General features: G+C 41.3%; 1 protein-coding gene across 2 annotated transcripts; it reads right to left on the bottom strand.

Annotated features, from left to right (window-relative positions):
- Positions 1 to 207: 207 nt before the first annotated feature.
- LOC109895842 (zinc finger and BTB domain-containing protein 34) lies at positions 208 to 20,217 on the bottom strand. 2 transcript variants are annotated; one of them, XM_020489869.2, is made up of 3 exons: positions 20,110 to 20,217; positions 15,603 to 15,651; positions 208 to 9,647 (listed from the first exon to the last, which is right to left on the bottom strand). In XM_020489869.2, exon 3 carries the CDS (start codon positions 9,612 to 9,614, stop codon positions 8,082 to 8,084), a length of 1,533 nt encoding a protein of 510 aa, XP_020345458.1. In that variant the 5' UTR covers positions 9,615 to 9,647; positions 15,603 to 15,651; positions 20,110 to 20,217; the 3' UTR covers positions 208 to 8,081. The 2 variants fall into 2 exon arrangements, with proteins under 2 accessions (XP_020345458.1, XP_020345456.1); XM_020489867.2 differs by lacking the exon at positions 15,603 to 15,651.
- Positions 20,218 to 21,193: the final 976 nt, after the last annotated feature.

Below are 21,193 nucleotides of genomic sequence, written 5' to 3'. Positions count from 1 at the left end.
TTAGTCAGTGACTGCTCGAATTCAACGTTGTCATTGAAGTTGTAGGCTACTAGCTAGCTACTGTACTAACTTTGCTTTTTATCCTGATTATGTGCCACATATCCCTCTGCAGGCCAGGTCCTATTTGCACCCAAAGAATGTAATTACTAACCTGTAAACAATTTGCTCGCCTCTGCCACCACTGCAAGAAAAATCACTGGACAGGAGTGCCAAATCAGCATCTTTATTTTACAAACAAACGCATTTTCTATTGACATTTCTTTGTATCATAAAAAAGCAATTTACAAGCGTAAGAACCCCCAAAAAGCAGCACAGAATGATTATGAGTAAAATATAATTTGAATAAATATATCATATATTTCATGCTATAAAATAAATTCATAAATGGCAAGTTAATAGTTCAGCTCTAGCTAGCTTAATTTACTTCATAGTTGTACATAACAGTAGAGTTCTGAGGTTCACAGTTGGGTTGTATGTAGAGTGGATTAGAGGGAGGTGGACTGACACCTGGCCAAACTAAAAGGTCTCCCCTGTTCCTCAACATTGAACCTCTGTGCTTGTCACACGCATGCAGAGGGGGAACGGAAAACATGGGTTCAGTGAGACCCTTGAGGCAGAATGTTTGGGAACCACTGACTGAGGATTTATTTCCCCACCTGAAGAGAAGTGCACATTGAATTCTACGCATATGAGCTGTATGCCCAGTGACCACTTTATAACACTAGTATAAACCCTGAGTTCTACTTATTTTTTTGTGCCATATCAACAAAAATACATGATATCCAGACACCAAATGTCAGAGACCAATGAGTTTCACATCAAAGGAAACAGGCCAGTCTTAACATGTAGTTAAAGCAGCACTGACCAATTCCACTCTGACCAGCTGAAACTTCAGTCTCAGTACACGAGGGGAAAGGGGAGACCTTTACATTTTAGCATGAACACAGGTCGCCACTCCCAATGTGGCTTTGCAGCCCACAATCCCTTTCAGTATTTGATACAGATGGAGGTGCAACTTTAAAACCAGTGCCATTGAGTTTGACTGAATCACATGCTTAGCTTTTGCATTGCAGTTAATTGACAGTCATAGGCTTTGGATGCGTACTTAGAAGACCAGCAATACCAGTCTCACCTAATGAGCATTTTCACTCAACCTGTCCAAAGACTCACAAAATATATAAAAAATATCAATATCAAATTGTCCTTGTCCTACTTCAATTCGATAGCTCCCTGACATTCAATGTTTAGTTGAGATGTGACAGGCCCAGAATTAGATTAGGCTCACTGATAACAATACATCCCCTTTAAAAAGGTTATTGCTTTTGTATATTACACAGTGGAGAAAGGCTGAGAGAAGCTATGGAAGACTTTCAGATTTTGTTAAAGTCTATATCAGTGTTCATAAACTACCTGAAGTTAGTCTGTTCAAAAATTCAAAAAGTAGTCAAACAGCCTTCCCTGTAAACACTTCCTTCTGATTACTTCTGGCCCACAAGCATCTCCCTCCTACCTTTTCTGTGAATAGTTTTGAACAAACAGAGTGAACGCAAATAAGTGTCAGGTTCAGTTGGTTGGTGAGTGGTGTGACATTAGTAACCAAAGTTGATAAAAGCATTTACACAAGTTGCCCCCCCCCCCCCCCCTCTATAATGTAAATACACAAGTGTATAGTATTTTGTATATCAAAATCTATAAACAGACCAGTCTATAAGCACCATTTAAGGGTAAAAAGGTCCCTTAAGATAAAGTAATAGAGTCCCTTGAGGTGGAGACAAATTATGAGTAGATCCTCTCTGGAATATGAATGTATCAAAGACAGGATATTTCTAAGTGCATGCCAGATGAGACAAACACAATAACTATGGTTGTGTTCCAAAACCAGCCATCGGCATTTCAAAAACTATTTTGTGGGTGAGTGACGTGCAATACAACAGGGTAATCTTTCCATTTTTCACTCTACAAATGTCATGTTTTTAAAATCTTCCCATTCTCAAGCAGCTGTCCCCCCTGGTCAGATGTTACAAAAGGAATCTTGAGAGGGGAAGAGTCTAGCTGTACTCTCTCCTCTCTCGCGCTCTCAGAGACTGAAGGCGATGCCTTCGATTGTCCTCAGTGCTAACAGAAAGGCTAGAGTAAACATACAAAACAGCCTCTGGAGAGAGGAACAAAACAGCTCACGACTGTGATTAGATGCCATGCAAGTCACCATATTACCATAAACACAATTCATCACATTATTAATGGATATCAAATGGGGTCTGACGACAAGGAAATAGTAGGGCTAAATAAGTACGGCTGGAAAAAAATGGAGGTGGCATGTAAACATAATTTAAGAGATCAACTTGGGCATATATCTAAGACATGATTCTCCTCACTGCTGAACTATTCTCAATGATGTGCTCATTCCCTTTAAGACATTTAATTGTTGCATAAACTAAATCACAGGAAAGATTTTTCCAAATTAAAGTGAAATCAACAGTATTTTATCAATAGATATACCTTCCCCTTGATCCATTTCATTCTTTACATTGAAGGCAGGCACAAAACAGAAGTCCACTGTAAGTGCCATGGAGTCAGGGATATAGTTTGTGTGGAAAGGCACAGATCACGATTCAAAAGCCTTTGTTCTTCAAAATATTACTAGGATTGATATGGTTGGCATCTTAAAATTATATAAATAAACAAACTCAATTTCTGTACAATTTCTTTCATGATATTAAATATATCTGGCAACATGCTCAAGACTGTGGGACTCTGTGGAAATAGAAAGGAATTGGAAAATAGGAACCAGGCTACAGCTTATGTAGGAAACTCATCTTGCCTCTTGTTGGCCAAATGTAGACAGACCTTTGTCGTTCAGTATTTGTTTTCTATGGAGGATTATCCATCATGCTATCGTCTGTTGGACTCCTGGCACAATAACCTATAGTAGTCTGCCCCTGTTCTAATAACGTGAAACATCATGAGAAGGATTCAATGATATGACGAGGTCAATTCCCTCTTAAACCAGTAGGGGGACAGATTCGATATGAGCAGAGGGTTATAAGACTTTACAAAGACGGTTACCACACAGAACATGACATTCTAGACTTCTGCCTAGTAGGCATTCAGACAGTGGAAAATAGATTGTGGCTGACTTTCAGCCACAACACTGTCAAGCATGTTATGTGAGAGAAAATAAAAACAGGGAAAAACAAAGGGAAAGGGCCCGTCACTGATCTTCAAAAACAGACAAGCAACAAGACGATAGTAAATCAGAATTCACTAAATCTGAGAAGGACCCTATTGGTTTCCATGGCATCTGGTGAAACAAGACGATGGACATCAAAACAATGAACCCATTGTGTTGTGGGCATAGAGAGACTATTGGTGACCTAACGATATGAACAGTAGTGTTTCCCCTAGTATTTTTCTTCAACACCAGTGGCAAAGGAAGCAGGGGGTGGGCTGGTTCTCTTTGCTGGCTGTTAGAACCTAATTTGATGACTTCAAGACATTCTACTCCAAAACACATGAAAATTTAATTATGTTGACACCATCGGAAATAGAACTGACGAGCGCCACTACAGCACTGTAGGGAGATAAGGAGCATGTGGTGGCTGTGCTCGCTCTGCTCACTACAAATATCAGCTTGAATTTGTCACACTGATCTTAAAGGGATAAGATTTTGGCAACTAAGCCCTTCTACTTACCCAGGCAGATGAATTCGTGGATACAATAGAGTACCACAGTATGAGTCATAATAACCATAAAACCTAGAGATCAAAACAGGGAAATTGTTCCAATCATTTTTCACCAAGTGTAAATCTCTCTAGGACAAGGCGACTTAATCAATATATTTGTCTGTATTTACCCCACAAAAATGAAATGCTAAATAGATGCTAATGTGGCTATCATAAAGAACTACAAATGCCATGATGATCTGGACAAGACTGCCGAATCAAGGCAAAGGTAAGAATCTCTGGATTAACAATCTAAAGTTAGTTAAATGTAATCAATAAAACAGCTACAGTTCTTTAAATGGACAATTATGTTAACTGTCTCAAGACTACGCAAGATTTAAATTCACTATACCTGTTCGCAAAGGTATCAGCTAGAAACGAAGTGCAGGAGCTTGTAGAGATGTAGTTTTGCATGATGTCTACTTTGAAGCAAATTCAAATTTTTGAATCAGAGTAAATAGAGCCAAATATAATGATAAAAGTCTCCTTGTCCGAGAGAGAGATTTACATGATCAAAACGTCACACCAGGATAGGCCTACACGAGAAACAGCCCTTATATTAAGTGTTTCTAAAATTCCCTATGGGAAAAATGAATGATGGAAAAACGATTGGAACCATTTCCCTCTTTTGACAGCTAGGTTTTATGGTTATTATGACACCTCCACTGTGGGGCTATATTTATGTACCTGTGTGCAGTTTGAAGGAAGTAGAAGGTGTTTTTGCAAGCCATTGCCAACTAGTGTTAGCACAATGACAGGCATACTAGCTGTTCCCATAGACTTCCAGTCATTGCGCTTACGCTAAGTAGCAATTGCACCAACACTAGTTAGAAACTTCCTTTAATAAACTGCAAGCAGAAACAAAACTAGTATCCATGAGTTCATCTGACTGGGTATGTAGAAAAAGTGCTTAATTGGCAAAATCTCGCACCATCACTTTAAAAGCATGTCTGGGCAGAAATACACATATGTATTTCTGCAAAGACGTGCTGCTGTTTAAAGGAAGATTCCTAACTAGCAATAGCTCAACAGCTAGCATGCCTGTCATTGTGCTAACGCTAGTTAGCAATGGTTTGCAAAACTACCTTCTACTTCCTTCAAACTGCAGAGACAAATAGAGCCCCACAGTGGAAGTGTCATAATATAAACTATTATTTTGAAGTGGCCGACACTGCTAAATAAATATAGGGTAAAAACACTTGGACATGCATGCAAAACTGCTCAATACCAATATGAAAACAAAAATCACTGCAAAATAAATGTTTTTTTTAAAGGGCACTAAAAACCGAAAAAAAATAACAGGTATCAAATGGTGGTCCCACCAGGACCTCTGGTGTTTTCAGGACACTTTTAAACAGTGAACCATGTGACAATTAACATTTTATTTGAGCCTTCTACCACCTTGGAAGGTTTACTGTAGTTATGTGATCATGTGTAAAAACAAAAAAAAAGGTACATAGGATACAAGGAAAGCGCCACACTGCTGAAATAGCAAATCAGCAAGAAGAGGGATAAGGGGGCAAAATGACTTGTCAAAAAGTGCTCTTTAAGGATCAGCTTTCCACCTGATCTTAAAAGGCCCAATGCAGCTGTTTTTATATCAATATCAAATCATTTATGGGTAACAATTAAGTAATAGATTTGTATAAAAATGGACAAATGGCTTTTTAGCAAACAAACTTTCAAGCAAGTATTTTGCTAGGAATGTCTGGGAGTGGTCTGAATGGGAAGGGAAAACTATGTTATTGGCAAAGAGGTATGGAAAATCACTGACTGCACTGGGCCTTTAAAAAGAGATTACTCTGGACTAGCATGTTGGCGCAATAATTTATTCCTGTATTTCTCAAAACTACCGTAGTTAGAAGCATTTCGACATACAATAAGTCGAAAGCCAGTTCAGCTAATCCCTGGGCCTGTACTATGCCATGGCTTTCTGCATTGCAATGCTTAGTCATGAAATGCAATATAAGTCTGACAAACATACCCCCCCATCACCACCATATGTGCATTTGTGAGTTATGACGATATGAATAACGAAATTAACGTTTTGAAATATGGTCAATGACATTCGTCCAACTGCTAGGCCCTGACAGCCCAGCTAATCTCGAAACATGCAGATCAAAACCAACAGTGCCTTCAATGATTATTTACCTATTAACACTGAAATAGCTAGCTATCAACATCAGTTGTCAAAAGGGCTTACACTGACCGAAGCAATTCCAATTCCAATTTGATTCCTGACTATTAAAAAGCAGTAGCATAGTGCCGAATACATCTATGGTCACCATTGCTCTTCAAGACATAAAAAAAAATTAACAAAACTATCACCAAGTCTCCATTCAGACGATTCTATTTGAAACAAAAAGTGCACCATTACTTTGGATCACAAGCTTCTCTCAAAATACCATCAAGAGCTTATTTTCTAATGAGGCATCAATGAGTTTCCCATTTGATTCCCTCATCTCAACAGTGATGTCGGATCAGGGAAGGGCAGAAACAGTGAATGAGAGGACGAGAGCAGAACATGAGTCCTAATGAAATGGAGAGTGAATAAAGAAATGCCATGACAAGATGGTTGATTTTCCTTTGTTGTTATTTGCATATTGATTCTATGCAGATTCAGGGCAGGACTGCCCTTGCTGTACCAAGCTAATGAGTGGGACTCTGCACTGAGCATAATCTTCACACAAATAAACTAAGAGTTTCACATAAACAGGTTGAGAATTAACAAACTAAAACATCAAGAGAATGGAAGACACTCCAAATGACTTCACTGTGTATGAGGATCAAATCGTTGATCCCATGTGGATTAAAATATATTATAAACTGGGTGGTTCAAGCCCTGAATGCTGATTGGCTGATAGCCGTGGTATATCAGACCGTATACCACAGGTATGACAAAATATTTATTTTTACTGATCAAAGTACATTGATAACCAGTTTATAATAGCAATAAGGCACTTCGGGGGTTTGTGATATATGGTCAACATACCATGGCTAAGGGCAGTATGCAGGCACTCTGTTTTGCGTCGTGCATAAGAACATGCCATTTGCGTTGGAATATTGGCTATAAACCACACCACCCTTGGGCCTTATTGCTTAAGAAGAGAATATTTAAAAAAGCACTGACCTTCATTGGTGAAAAGAGACAAGAGGAATTTGTCCTGTGTGTTCTAAAAACAATTATAAACTGGGTGGTTCAAGCCCTGAATTCTCATTGGCTGAAAGCCATGGTATTACAGACCGTATACCACGGGTATGAAAAAAAATATATTTTTACTGCTCCAATTACGTTGGTAACGAGTTTATAATAGCAATAAGGCTCCTCGGGGTTTGTGATATATGGTCAACATACCATGGCTAATGGCTGTGTCCAGGCACTCCGCGGAGCATCATGCGTAAGAACAGCCCTTAGCCATGGTATATTGACCATATACCACCTCAGGCCTTATTGCTTAAATAGATATTGGCTGTAGAGACAGTGGAAATATGTCATTTATTATCCTCTATTATTGTATTCTATCCACTGTCCTCCTTGCGCATGCTCAATGCAAACACACTTAATATTTCTTAAAACACATCAATATAGCACCTTCGTTCTTTGCCCACATTACATCCTGTCTGACCATGAACCAACGGGCAAGGACACGGTCCAGCGTTCATACAATCAGCAAGGAATATTAGTCTAAAGTATCAAGGCTTAGCGTTGGGACTGAGGATGTTCTGCCTAGAGTTTGGCAAATGAAACAGAGACCCTAAAGCAAAACGGTTTGTTTTTAAAACGGTGAACACTTCTGTTCTTGGTAGGTTCTTGGATATGAGGTAGAACCCGGTGGAGTTTCATAAAAGCTAAAATACTGTCTGTTATGAGTATGTAGTTGTATCATGAGGTATTGAACGGATATTTCACACAAAGCTTTGCACTTGGCAGAAAAATAATTCCTTGTGAGTAAAGTGACCTCCTTTGGCCACATGTGCAAAAACAGGTCAGGTAAAAACATGATATGATAAGCATCTTATCAGAGCTTTCACATTATCAATTATTGCAACATGCCTATATTACTCTGTAAATATGTTTTAAAAACATATATATTTTTTAAAGCGAAAACAAAAGGCCTTGATTATTGAGGGCACCTTATCAATAGCGAGTTGATACCCCTTCCCTTTGAAATCTATTTTTAAAAAGTACCCCTTTCTCCTCTTCTTCTACATTAAGCAACAGTTGACTTTCACAAAAATGGATGGACAGGCAGAAAACGGATGCACAAAGTAGGTTCAACATTGAAAGGAGCCGGTTCCAAAACAAATCCTAAACGTTTAAAGAACATATCTTAAAGCTTCCTCAACCAGAGCCAGGGCCTAAAAATCACATCTGGACGCCTCGGCTTCCTCAGGGCTGCACTTTGAGCTCTCCTCCATGTCGTTGGCCGGAGCCTCCTCAGCATACTGCGTCTCAAAGGCCATCCCCTCTGAGGCATCCTCTGGGTCTTTCTGACCAGAGATGCCCTCCGTCCTCTCTGGAGAGTCCATGTGGTTGGGGCCCTCTGAGGCCCCCAAGTGCTTCTTTCTCAGGTGTTGGTTGAGGGTCCCCTGGAAGGGGAAGCACTTGCCACAAATCTGGCAGTGGAAGGGCTTGTTGTCCGTGTGGCCGCGGATGTGGTACTCCAGCTGGTCCTTGCGAGTGTACTTCTTGCCGCAGAACTTGCAGACGAAGGGTGTGATTCCCATGTGGAGGCGCATGTGGCGGTCCAGGCTGCCCTTCTGATTGAAGGACTTGCCGCAGTAGATGCAGATGAGCCTCTCGTTGTAGGGGTACCACTGGCTGCGCAGGCTCCGCTCTCGCACATCGTTCTCAAAACCTACTTGGCCCAACACCGCCTCGCTGCTGTCCTCAGTGTTTCCCGGTTTGATATGACCCAGGACCTCTGCTGGGACGGTCACTGAGGGGCGCTTGGCTCTGGCTCTGCCGCCCCTGAAGCCACTGAGCATGGAGCGGGAGGGGCTGGAGCTGCTAAGGCTCACAAAGCAGGGGGACGACAGGCCTGAGTAAGTGTAGCCAGCTGGCTGGATGACGGGACCATAGGAGCCAACACTGACAGCCAGCACCTGCTCTCCATCCACCAGCTCTGTGTGGTAGCCATCGTCGCCTGCCGAGGAGCTGTCCGAGTAGCTGGGCCTATCTGCCTTCTCCAGCTTCACGTGCACGTCTGTCACCTGGCCGTCCTTCCCAATCAGCTCCACCTGCTCGGTCTCTCCCTCCATGGCTGCCTCCTGCTCTGACACACCGTCACTGCTGCCACGATCTGACTGGCCCTCCTCCTGGTACCGCGCCCTGCCATGGCCTTTCCCTGCAGCCAGCTCAGAGCGGGCCTCTATGCTGTGCCTGGAGTAGTATGGGGGGGAGATCTGTGTGGGGTTGATGAAGAGGCTGCTGTCTTTGACACCATTGCGGCTGGCCTGGGAGCCCTCCTTGTCTGGGCTTGTGGCGCTGGAGGGGATGCTTATCTTGGAGTGGATGCCCTCCAGGATCTGGGTACACTTGTCGATGACGGCCTGCATCTGCAGGAAGCTGGCTGCTGTGAGGAAGCTGACGACATCCTTGAGCTGCAGGGACATGCGACCAGTGTAGCAGAAGGCCAGCAGCTGCTCAAACACCTCAGGGTTCTTGATGACGGAGATGGACAGGCCACTCATGGTGCCCAGGGCCGAGTGGTCGCGGAAGTACGGTGAGCTGGCCGCCAGCACGGCCTTGTGGGCACGGAAAGGCTGGCCCTGGATGTGAACGATGATGTCACATAGTTTCCCCTGCAGTCGCAACTCATTGAGTTGGTTGAGAACGGTGTTGCTGAACTCTGGCACGTCAAACTCTATGTAGGCACTGCCGTCGTCCATCTCTTGGATAGGTCTTTCCAGTTTGTAGGCTGCCTGTGGCAGAAACGGAGAAAACAAAAAAAAATCGTTATGAATAAGAATCAGGATACATCTTAGAACACCAGTCATCCACTGAATCAGTGGCTGGTCTTTTCAAGTTTCATTTTCACATACAAAATATATATTCATTGACAGTTAAAGGTGAGGTTAATTTTATTTTACAAGTACAATCATGGTGTGCCACAACAGCCAAATAAAAACAAGCACGCTATATGAGCAAACTTTGGCTGTCTGTGCCAGAAATATGCCAACACTGAGCAACCTAGACTACAGCATTTCACATTCACACTGGCCTGGGGAGAAAAACGATGCTTCAACAAGATACCCTAAATCTTTAGCAGCAACAGCATAAAAGGATGTCAATTTTTTATGAAAAAACAGTACTGTACACTTCCCTTGTGCTTCAACAAATATGTGTTGAGTATATTCATACAAGAAATGCCTGGACAAAAATAACCGTGTGCATTTGACCTAGTGTAGCAAAAAGCATTGAGTGTTGTAGCCAACAATCTTGACTTGAAATAAGATCCAGCATCTGGGCAATTTCACAGTAATTTAGCAAAGGAATGACTGTAGGGATAACTGCAGCCTTATCCAAGTTTGGAGATGGCGTGCAAGAGCATAGTCATTCCACCCATTTCAGGATTCAGGCCATCTTTATTGTTGGGAGTGTACAAGATCAAAATACAAAAGCACTCAGAAACCAAGTAGCCTGCACCACAGCAAAAACAGCTAGCGAGCAAAAACAACAAAACATACTAGCAGATCTGGAGTGAAAATCCTCACTGCACTAACATTGCAGGCCCTTGAACCTTGAGTGGTCAGAACAAGATAGGCTACCATGACAGCACTCTGACGCATATTGAAAAGAATCTTCAAATTACTGAATTATTCAGTAGGAATATGACAAGAATAGTAGTCCTCCATGTGAAGTACATGTGTTCTAAAAGCATTTCTACATTTTAAAAATCTGTTCAGGCAAAGAAAAATCTGGTTATTTGGCAACAAAGTGGTAGCCGGCCCAGGCTAGCTGTAAATGTCAAGTCACTTGGTCACACCCAGAGTGGGACTGAACACTGCTTCATTATGATGTGGCAAGTGAGACTTTGCTTCTTGAAAATCCTATATATTTTTATTTTACCAGGCAAGTAAGTTAAGAACAAGTTCTTATTTTCAATGACGGCCTAGGAACATTGGGTTAACTGCCTTGTTCAGGGGCAGAATGACAGATGTTTACCATGTCAGCTCGGGGATTCAATCTTGCAACCTTTTGGTTACTAGTCCAGCGCTCTAACAACTAGGCTACCTGCAGCTCCAAAAAAGGTGAGGTATGTTGGGACTAGAGGTCGGCCGATTACGATTTTTCAACGCCGATACCGATTATTGGAGGACCAAAAAAGCCGATACCGATTTTTTCAAATAAATAATGTATTTGTAATAATGACAATTACAACAATACTGAATTAACACCTATTTTAACTTAATATAATACATCAAAAGTTTGGGGAACGACCTTTCCTGTTTCAGCATGACAATGCCCCCGTGCACAAAGCGATACAGAAATGGTAGTCAAGCTCGTGTGGAAGAACTTGACTGGCCTGCACAGAGCCCTGCACAGAGCCCTGACCTCAACCCCATCGAAGACCTTTGGGATGAATTGGAACGCTGACAGAGCGAGGCCTGAATCGCCCAACATCAGTGGCCAACCTCAATAACGCTTGTGGCTGATTGGAAGTAAGACCATGCAGCAATGTTCCAACATCTAGTGGAAAGCCTTCGCAGAAGAATGAAGGCTGTTATAGAAAAAAAAAAAGTGGTAAAACTCCATATTAATGCCCATGATTTTGAATGAGATGTTCGACGAGCAGTTGTCCACGTACTTTTGGTCATGTAGTGTACGAGGTACAAATGTATCCAGTTTTTAGGCCTGAGCTATTTTACAAAAACGTGTCCGTCTCAGTCTGTTCTCCAGTTCTGCCCCCTTCAATCTCTCCTCCTACCTCTCTCTCACCCTGCCTGCCTCTCCCTGGAAATTCAGTATGATCTTCTGCACATTGAGTGTCAGCAGTTTGAGAACGTAAACACTTTCTCTGATTGCCTAGGCTTGCCAAGACACCTGTGCCACTACCCATATGTTCTCATCCTGGTTGGCACAGGAGACTGAGGGCAAAAAGACAAAGAGAAAATGGAAGAGCATTATTTCCCCTCTGCCATCATGAGGCTTTCAAATATAGCATGCATATTAAAACGTGTCAGTGGCCTGTCCCACTCCCAACATCATGCATTGCAAACTAAACTGAGAGCCAAGTTGAAGGGCAGCCAAAGAACGTATGCCGAGTGGCTGAGCTGAACCCAAAGCGGCAAGGGTCACAGAAGCAAGGGTCAAAACGGACTGGATTGGAAACAAACTCACTTAAGTTCAGCAGTAGGGATGGGGGTTTGAAATAGTTTCACTACTCGAATAGTATCATGAATTTCTGTTGGATATCCAGATGTTTGAAATACATGCGTCTTTTTTAGATGTACGTTTTTAACCTGAGCATTGCTGCGCGAAGGAGAGACACTGGCACTCTGCAGCTGCAGCAATAGAGGGGCCGGTGTGAGATGGGACCGAGCCGAGCAGGCAAGGGAGAGAGGGACTAAGTAATGTTAGCCAAGGCAACTCGGCTACAGCCAAGACGATCTAACTTGTAGCTGCCACAATGTTAAATCATCTCATATAACAGGGCCTGTCTTGATTAGAGTAGCCAGCTACCCATTCAATTAAAATGAGCAACCAATAGGTATGCTGTTGTAGCCTACTCCTTTTGCTAACTTTTAATTCTGTAATTTTATTGCATCTTGCATTGCATTAGTGTACTCACAAGTTCTCGAATTCTAACGTCCGTTCGGATATTCTAATATTTGAATAACCGTACACATCCCTATTTAGCAGGTTTGATTAAGCCCAAAATAAACAATAAAAATCTGAAGTCTAAAAGTGAAATGAACTTTGACCAGTGTAACACCCATTTTCTAGTCATATTGCTTTGTCTGAGTACAGGACAAACTGAGCTACCAGGAAGTGACCCGAGACCAGGTAAGTGGAACTCTGGTGTTTCCTCTGCTGTAGGTAGGCCTATGACTAGTCGGAATGTGGGCCTGTAACTTAAAAGACTGCACTACAAAACTTGCCCATCACTCAATTTTAAAAAGCATACTGTAAAAACAGGAATGTCAGCACTGGCAAACAACAAGCAATGAATGCTTACTTCAAGATAAGCAGTGTTTTGCCTACTTTGCAAAACAGCATGCAGCCCGAACCAAGCCAAAATTGCAAAACAAGCAAGACATGGCAAAGCAATACAAAATGGGCGGGAGTGGGAGACTTCTGAGAAAATGGATCTTGTGAAATTGGAGGGGGGAGTACATGGGGGGGGGGGGGGGGGGGGGGGGGGGGTTATCTTATTTGCCCTGGTGTGAGCAGAATAACTTGCAAGCACACAGAATTTGAGCAATGGAAATAACAGGGAATTAATACATTTATCATTGACCTACAGGAAATTGGGTTTCTGGGTTGATTAAGACATTATCCATTAACCTATATTCTGACTCCTATCATCCATGTTGTATTAGAATTCCCCAGGCATTGAAGAAAAAGCACTGGAAGACAACGCAATCCTTTCGCTACTAACCTAATCAAAATGTGACCAACACAATGAAAATAACAATACATTCGGGATGTACTGTCAGCCTCATTCCATTGACAGGTCATCACCAACCTCTTTTTACTGTCAATTACTGACATGGGCTGCTATTCCTGCCATTCAATCATTTCTGTTCTGGCCAATCCCTTTGGGTAAAGAACATTTCAATGACCAGAGAAACTGATAACCAAGCTACCGTGGAGTTACTGCAGCACAATTACAAGAAGTACAGGACTAATTAAAAATAAATGGACATTACAAAACTAGCAAGGGAAATAAGGCTTTGCATATTCGCTGGGCATAGCCTAATCAGTACAGATAAAAAATACTTCCCTGTTGCTTGTAAGTCGCTGGGCAGAGAAGTCAAATCGGTCTCTTTTATACTCAGCCAAACTGAGTGCTGAGCTGAGTAAATCACTATGCTAACTACCGGTTGCTACTGTAGGTGGTGTTAGTCGGTTGTACCTGCGCCAAAACTCAGTATTTTTCATCCTATAGCTCGTTCTCCACCTTTTTAAATAATGAGCCAACATGCTTGCAGCGTTTCTTATCCTGACAGATCACATATAGTGAGCAATGTGTTTGGAACATCAAATCATAATATTGATTCACAATAGTTAATCGTATCGTGATAATAGCATATCGTGAGGTCCCTGGCAATTCCCAGCCCTACTACTGTCAAAACTAGGCTTGGGTGGTAATCCAGATTTTTATACCATTCTTGCGAAATCCCGGTGGGGCAAAAATGTATTTCCTATTGAGTATTGAGATAAACTTTTGTTATTGACCAAATACTTATTTTCCACCATAATTTGTAAAATAATTGATTAAAAATCCTACAATGTGATTTTCTGGATTTGTTTTCTCATTTTGTCTGTCATAGTTGGAGTGTACCTATGATGAAAATTACCGGCCTCATCTTTTTAAGTGGAAGAACTTGCACAATTGGTGGCTGACTAAATACTTTTTTGCCCCACTGTATGGCATCACCAACCCCGAACACAAGGGACGCTATTTTCAAACACAAAAAAAAACACTGAGCATCATCAGTAAGCCAAAGGTTAGCAATGCTAACAAGTACATGTCAAATCCCATAGCCAATGCTAGCTAAATGCTAACTAGTGAATACAAACAATTTATACAGCCTGATAAACTATTTGCAGGTCAGACATCCCAGCTTATAGTTATTTACATTTTAGTCATTTAGCAGACGCTCTTATCCAGGATGCCTTACAGTAGTGATTGCATATATTTTCGGTCCCCCGTGGGAATCAGACCCACAACCCTCGCGGTGCAAGCGCCATGCTCTACCAACTTTTCTGAACACACACAAAACAAAGTAGACAGTAAGGTTGGATTTTTCCACTGTTATCAAGATATGGTTAGCTTCTTGCAAAATCAAGCTTAACTAGTTACTAAGTTAGATACTACTTGTAAACAAACATGTGACTGGCTCAGCTGCTTTTAAAAAGGAAATACCGGCAATTCGTAACCTAGTGGGGCGAATCAACGCAAGCATAGCTTTTTACATTTGCATCACAACTCATTTGAGAAAATGAGGCTATTTTTAGACCTTTACTTGTTTCCTGTAAGAACTCATGATCCATGAACCTATATGACAGACATCTTGGTGTCATGATACTCCTTATAGTGTGTGCTAACGTATGGAGTGTCTAAATTCTGAAATACAATCATTCATTTATTCACCTTAAATATTAACATTTTTGATTTTGTTTATTTTTAGACATTGTTTGGAACAATATATTCTAGAAGTACACCACATTTCCTCAGTGGGTTCCCTGCTAATTCTGACATTATGATACATTTTATGAGCACCACCATACCTAGGGCTGGCACAATTACCATATAACCGACAGCCATGGATGAAGACGGTCATGAAAATAAAATAACTGTCACAAGTTTCAAAAAAGTTGTGTGTGAAGCCAAAAACAAACAAAAAGCGTGTGTGTTTTTATTTTATTTTATATTTATTTTTTACACACGTGTACACGCTGGAATTAGAATGCACGGTAGTGAAGCGAAAACACAGGCCGGGGAGCATCATGCACTTCAAATTAGAAAGCAAGTATTCTTTGCCTTTACGCGAAGGAATGCTGATAAAGTGAGTGGGTAAATTGCCAGAAAATAGACTGTGTATTGTTAAATCAGGAATAGTGACATGTATAGTTAAGTGTGTATTTAGTGTTGACAAGTTCAGTTGCCTGTGCCAATAATACATATTTTAAAACAAATGTATGCCTACCTTTGTTGATTTCCAGCACAGGCATATAGGCTAGGCAGGCTGCGAAACTCTGTTCAAGAGAGAATACCATTATGTAGAAAGAACGAAATTACATAAGAGACAAATTCTTTATAAACTGCTAGGGTATATTTGCTACAATTCTCCTCATGTTCATGAGCCAACATAACAGGAGGCAGGTACGGTGGCTCCCATTGGACATAAGGTGTGTCCCAAGGAACAACAGTAATTCACGAGGGCTACATAGCAAACATAAATACAACTGCTTATTATGGATTCTCAAGACAAATAAGTTGGCAGTGTATGTGAATTGACTCTACTCTCGCACACAAGTTGACACCATTGACGGAGTCTCTGTGTGGTTTCAGCTTTACGAGTTATCATTTTACTTCCTGCTTTGCTCCTATGGGTACACTCACAATGGCCGCCAGTCAACCCATTGTGCCATTTTTTACTTGAATAGGGACGCCCGTTATACTCATTCTGTGTTTATAGCAGCTAGGGCTGACCCTATTTAGTCGACTGGACGGTAAATAGGCTGTTGGTTGACCAATAATTTTTGACCCAACTTGAGAGAAACCAGTTTTGGCAAATTTCATTTAGGAGCTGTCAATTTATTAATTGTGTTTTGTTTGGAGCGCTCCTGTCAATGTTGAGTGAGAATGCACACCTGATTACGTGCAGAAGTAGGCCTAGACTACCTGGCCAAATGTTGGCTTATAAACTGTGCCCATTTGGGGATCTGGCAGTATTCCTGATTGTCTTAGCTCACCACCATTAATGAGCTGTGGAGCTTCAAAGTATTTTTTTCTTCACCTCAAACAAAGTCTGTTTTTACATTATTGAGAATGACAATAGTTCCTCAATGTAGCCCATTTGAAAAATATTTCCAGCTCTCTCCCTTTCGATAACCACTTGGAATGAAAGGGGAAAACTGATCCCGTGAAAACGTTTTAAAATACGTCTACCTGATTACTTCTTATCCCTTGCACAAATACAGCAGTGTCTGCCAGGAGCTCACTGGTGTAAGAAACTGAGGAACAATAATATTTTATACAAGTTTCTTGCAGACATGCAGGCTGCAATTTTTGCAGGCTATATTTATATAGTCAGGCTGCAATTATATAGGCAACAGAAATGTAGATTTGTATACATTTATTTAGATTAAGAAGTATTCAATCACATGACAAAGATTTTGAGATACGAAGACTATTATAAAATAAATTAAACTGTTCCACGAAAATGGGCATATGAAAATCATAACTGGCATGCAGATCGGTAAAAATGGTAAGATAAATTGGCACTCCTAATGGAAAAGTTTGCCGACTCCTGGAGTAGCCTATGACCGGCAACTTCAGGAGCGTAATGGCAGAATCTGCAAAAGCCAGCAGCAGCGGGAGGTAGTGGTTGAGGAACATGTTTTTTTTTCTTCTGGTTAGGCTCTGTCTGGCTGCCTCGAATCATTTGTGTGTCTTAATTATTTAAAAATCACAATGTGCTTATAGCATCAGACAAGCTCAGTAAACTACATATATAATAGGTTAGTTTGAAATAAGATTTTTTTGGGGGGGTTGTCTGTGACAGCCCTAATGGCAGCACATGCAGTCAGGAGCAGAGAAGAGGATAAAATATTTTATTTATTTATAAATCAAATAAATATTTGTATTATTATTATTATTATTATTATGACCGCAGTCATTTGGCTGGCCAATTACCATCATCCAAAATTCCATGACCGTCAAAGCACTAGCACCACTAACACAGTGAATGGGAAAATGGCTTCAAAGGGAACTCCCTCTGCTGGTGATTGGCGGAATGTACAATCCTAAAGGAGGGCTGTGATTGGTTAGTGACCTATAATCTACATTTTGATGTATAAAACGTGTCATATATTTTTTTTAAGTACCAGAGAATCCCCTCTGGAAATGTGACATGTAATATATTGACAAATATGGTCTAAAAATAAGCAACATTAAAAAGGGTGCTTGAGATATTTATGTAAAATAAATTGTGGAAAAATGTGTTTCAGAATCTAGACAGTGTATATTTAAGAGCACACTGTAAGAAGTATAAGGACATCCAATATGTCCATCATGTACAGTTCTCAGACCATACGGATTTACAGGAGGCATGTAAAGGCCTAGGTTCAGAAAGGGCCTAAAATTAACACTTATGATTTTAAATACACAACAAAAAATATACAAATGTAAAAAGTATGACAAACATCCTCCCTCCCAATGCAGTTAATACATTCAGTAGCCAGTTTATTCAGTACACCCATCTAGTACCGGGTCAGACCCCCGTAGCCATGAAGGGATGCACCTGGTCAGCAACAATGTTCAGATACGCTGTGGAGTTCAAACATTGCTCAATTGGTATCAAGGGACTTAACGTATGCCAGGAAAACATTCCCCATACCATTACACAACCAGCCTGCACCATTGACACCAGGCAGGATGGGGCCATGGAATCATGGTGCTTACAGCAAATTGTGACTCTGCCATCAGCATGACGCAACAAGAATCGGGAGTCATCAGACCAGGCAATATTTTTCCACTCAATTGTCCAGTGTTGGTGATTGCGTGCCCACTGGAGCCGCTTCCTTGTTGTTTTTAGTTGATAGGAGTGGAACCCGGTGTAGTCGTCTGTTGCAATGGCCCATCCGTTACAAGGACCAGCAAGTTGTGCATTCCCAAATGCCGTTCTGCTCTGTTATTTGCCTGTTTGCGGCTCGCCTGTTAGCTTGCACGATTCTTGACATTCTCTTTCGACCATATCAACAAGGGTTTTTTGCCCGCAGGACTGCTGACTGGATGTTGTTTTGTTTGTCGCACCTTTCTCAGTAAACCCTAGCCCAGGAGGACCGGAGTACTAAAGTTCTGTTCTTCCTGATAATTAATTACACACACACCTGGTGTTCTGGGTATAAATCACTCCCTGACTAGAGGGGTATATTGAAAAAAGCTGTCGTCTTCTAGGTCCAGATTTGAATTTCAGGGTGCTAGGGTGTTGTTCGGTCTTCCCTTTTATTTGAAAAACAACTGTTACATTGTGCTTCCCTTTATGTTTGTGTTATTGCTCTACCAAGGGGTGGCATGGTAGCCTAGTGGTTAGAGCGTTGGACTAGTAACCGAAAGGCTGCAAGTTCAAATCCCCGAGCTGACAAGGTACAAATCTGAACAGGCAGTTAACCCACTGTTCCTAGGCAGTCATTGAAAATAAGATTTTGTTCTTAACTGACTTGCCTAGTAAAATAAAGGTAAATTAAAAATTAAAAAAGTCCAAGTTATTAACACAGTATGCATTTCCTAGTGAAAAACAAAGGTACTATCTAACAAGTTAATGTAACAAAGCTTTGGAAAATCCTGGAATTCAAGGACACCTGGATGACCCTAGATGAAACTGCACTTTGCACTGCTGTGTCCACAACATACAACCAGTAGTTTTATCTGGCCTTTTATCAAAGCCAGATGCGCCACATAAAGATAAAAAAAGACCTATAATTTATGTGTAATCCAATAACGTTTGCCTACATTTTATATATTTCAGTTTTAAGGTTTGCAATCAGTGCAGCTAATTCGTGCCTATCAATTGACTGAATACAGGAGACGAGCTAGCTAGTCCCAAAATAATGTCAACTTTACTTACAAGTTGCAACAATAACGGACTAGATAATTAACTAGCTACTATAGTTAATTATTTTACAGGGGTTTGAACAAATGTTACCCAACTAAAGCAACCATTCCATTTCCACAACACGAGCGTTTTATGGTGCCACTTTGGGTCCCAGCAAAATGAAATGGAACATTGTTTTAGCCTAACGTTACCTACACGAACTAGCTAGGCTATTCCTTTTCTTGATACACTATCTGACAAGATAGTCATGTTCAGAAAGTTAGATTTGACTTTTCCTTCTAGTGGGGGATAACAAGGCGGACTAATTGGCCTCGAAAAGTTGTAACGCTACTTAGTATAACTTCTGTATAACCTTACTGTGTCTGTCTCTAGAGACAAGCTTGCTGCCGCCCGATCTGACATTAGCCACTTAGCCTGCTACAAATTCTGACAGGCTAGTTAGTTAGCTAGGTACTATAGGTGGCTACATCAAACGGCATAAAACACCAGGCTGACAGTTAAGGCTATCAAAACAAGTTATTGGTTAGCGAGCTAGCTAATTTACGTTATTTGACTAACGTTAGCAAGTATGCTAGCTAGAACGGTGATGCAGAACAAATAAAACAGTGCGGGATGCGCGGAGATCATGGCTGTTAACGTATATCGAAGATGACTAGCTAGCTTAGCTAACTTGGAAGCCTTGTTTTACAGGCAAATTCCCCCAAAATTAGCTAAGCCTGTGCGTCAGCAAGCTAATGTTACCGTTGGACAGGAACCTAGCGCGAGCCGCTAGCGGGCAACCTTTTCAGAAAATGACACAAGCAGAAACAACGTTTTGATGATGAGATTATCTTCAGTTTGTGTCCAAATCAATGTTGAAGTCTGTCGAACTCACCTTTTCCCAATCAAACGTCGCCCATTTCCCCCAGTAGCTCGCTTTCACTTGAGCCAGGCCTCCCCCCACTCCAGCTGTGTCAGTCACTGCAAAAAAAAAACTGCAACCGGAAGTGTAGCTATAGGTTTCCGAGCCCGACCTGCTGGGTCTACTGCGTTTGCACCATATAGGGTTTGCACAAAAATACAATTTCTGATATACCATATACCACGTCCCCAATGAAAGTTGCGCCCCTGTATATAAGTGTTCAATTATTTAAAGTAACACATTTGTAGCATATCCTATTCTTCAATCTATATACTAAGTTAACGTTACAAACTATATGCACCTCTGTTTGAGGTACGATCAGTTTTTAATCACATTATTTAAGACCTTTATTTGTGGGGTGTGGGACCACACAACGCATTTCTGTATTGCTTTTTAGATTACATCCTTATAGGAAGCAGATAGCATATATGGCCTGCCCTTCCAAATAGCCTTCATACATAGAAGACCCTTGAAATTATAGTGTAGCAATCTTCGCTATATGAGCCACATTACAATTTCCACCAAGCGGATTAACCCTATTGGCGGGATGCCTGGGGTGTTTGGTCTTTGTGCCAGCAACCTGAGTTTGCTTCCCTGCCCTGTTGTTCGCTACACCGGTGTCAGATGGCGGCTGAGCGATGCGTAGGGTGTTTGCCTTTCACGCCAACAAACACAAGTTCGCTTCCCTGCCCCGCCATTCGCTACAATATTAATAATGTTTACCTACAGCATATCACAACATACAACTCCAAGAAAAATAACATTTGGGATTTGTAAAGAGAATCCTCTCACAGTTAATTAGTTTTTTCAGAGAAATACAGGTTGGGCAGGAGTGCAAAACTGTTTGAAAGTGGGGGTCAGAGGCTGCATTTGGACTATAGATCAATGCCAAGGTCCCTATCTTCGTCACACCTCTTCTATCATACCACATATGTGCTGATCTATTCCTGCCCAGAAATCGTTAACCGTCATTTCAAAACACAATGTCAAGCAGATGTCCTGACTGTAATGACATGAAATGGGCTATATCATACTGTCTGGGGATTTATGTAATGCA

Source organism: Oncorhynchus kisutch, linkage group LG8 (genome assembly GCF_002021735.2).
Source record: "Oncorhynchus kisutch isolate 150728-3 linkage group LG8, Okis_V2, whole genome shotgun sequence".
NCBI lineage: Eukaryota > Metazoa > Chordata > Actinopteri > Salmoniformes > Salmonidae > Oncorhynchus > Oncorhynchus kisutch.
Note: the sequence above shows the minus strand (reverse complement) of the source record. Positions and strands in the feature narration are given on the sequence as shown.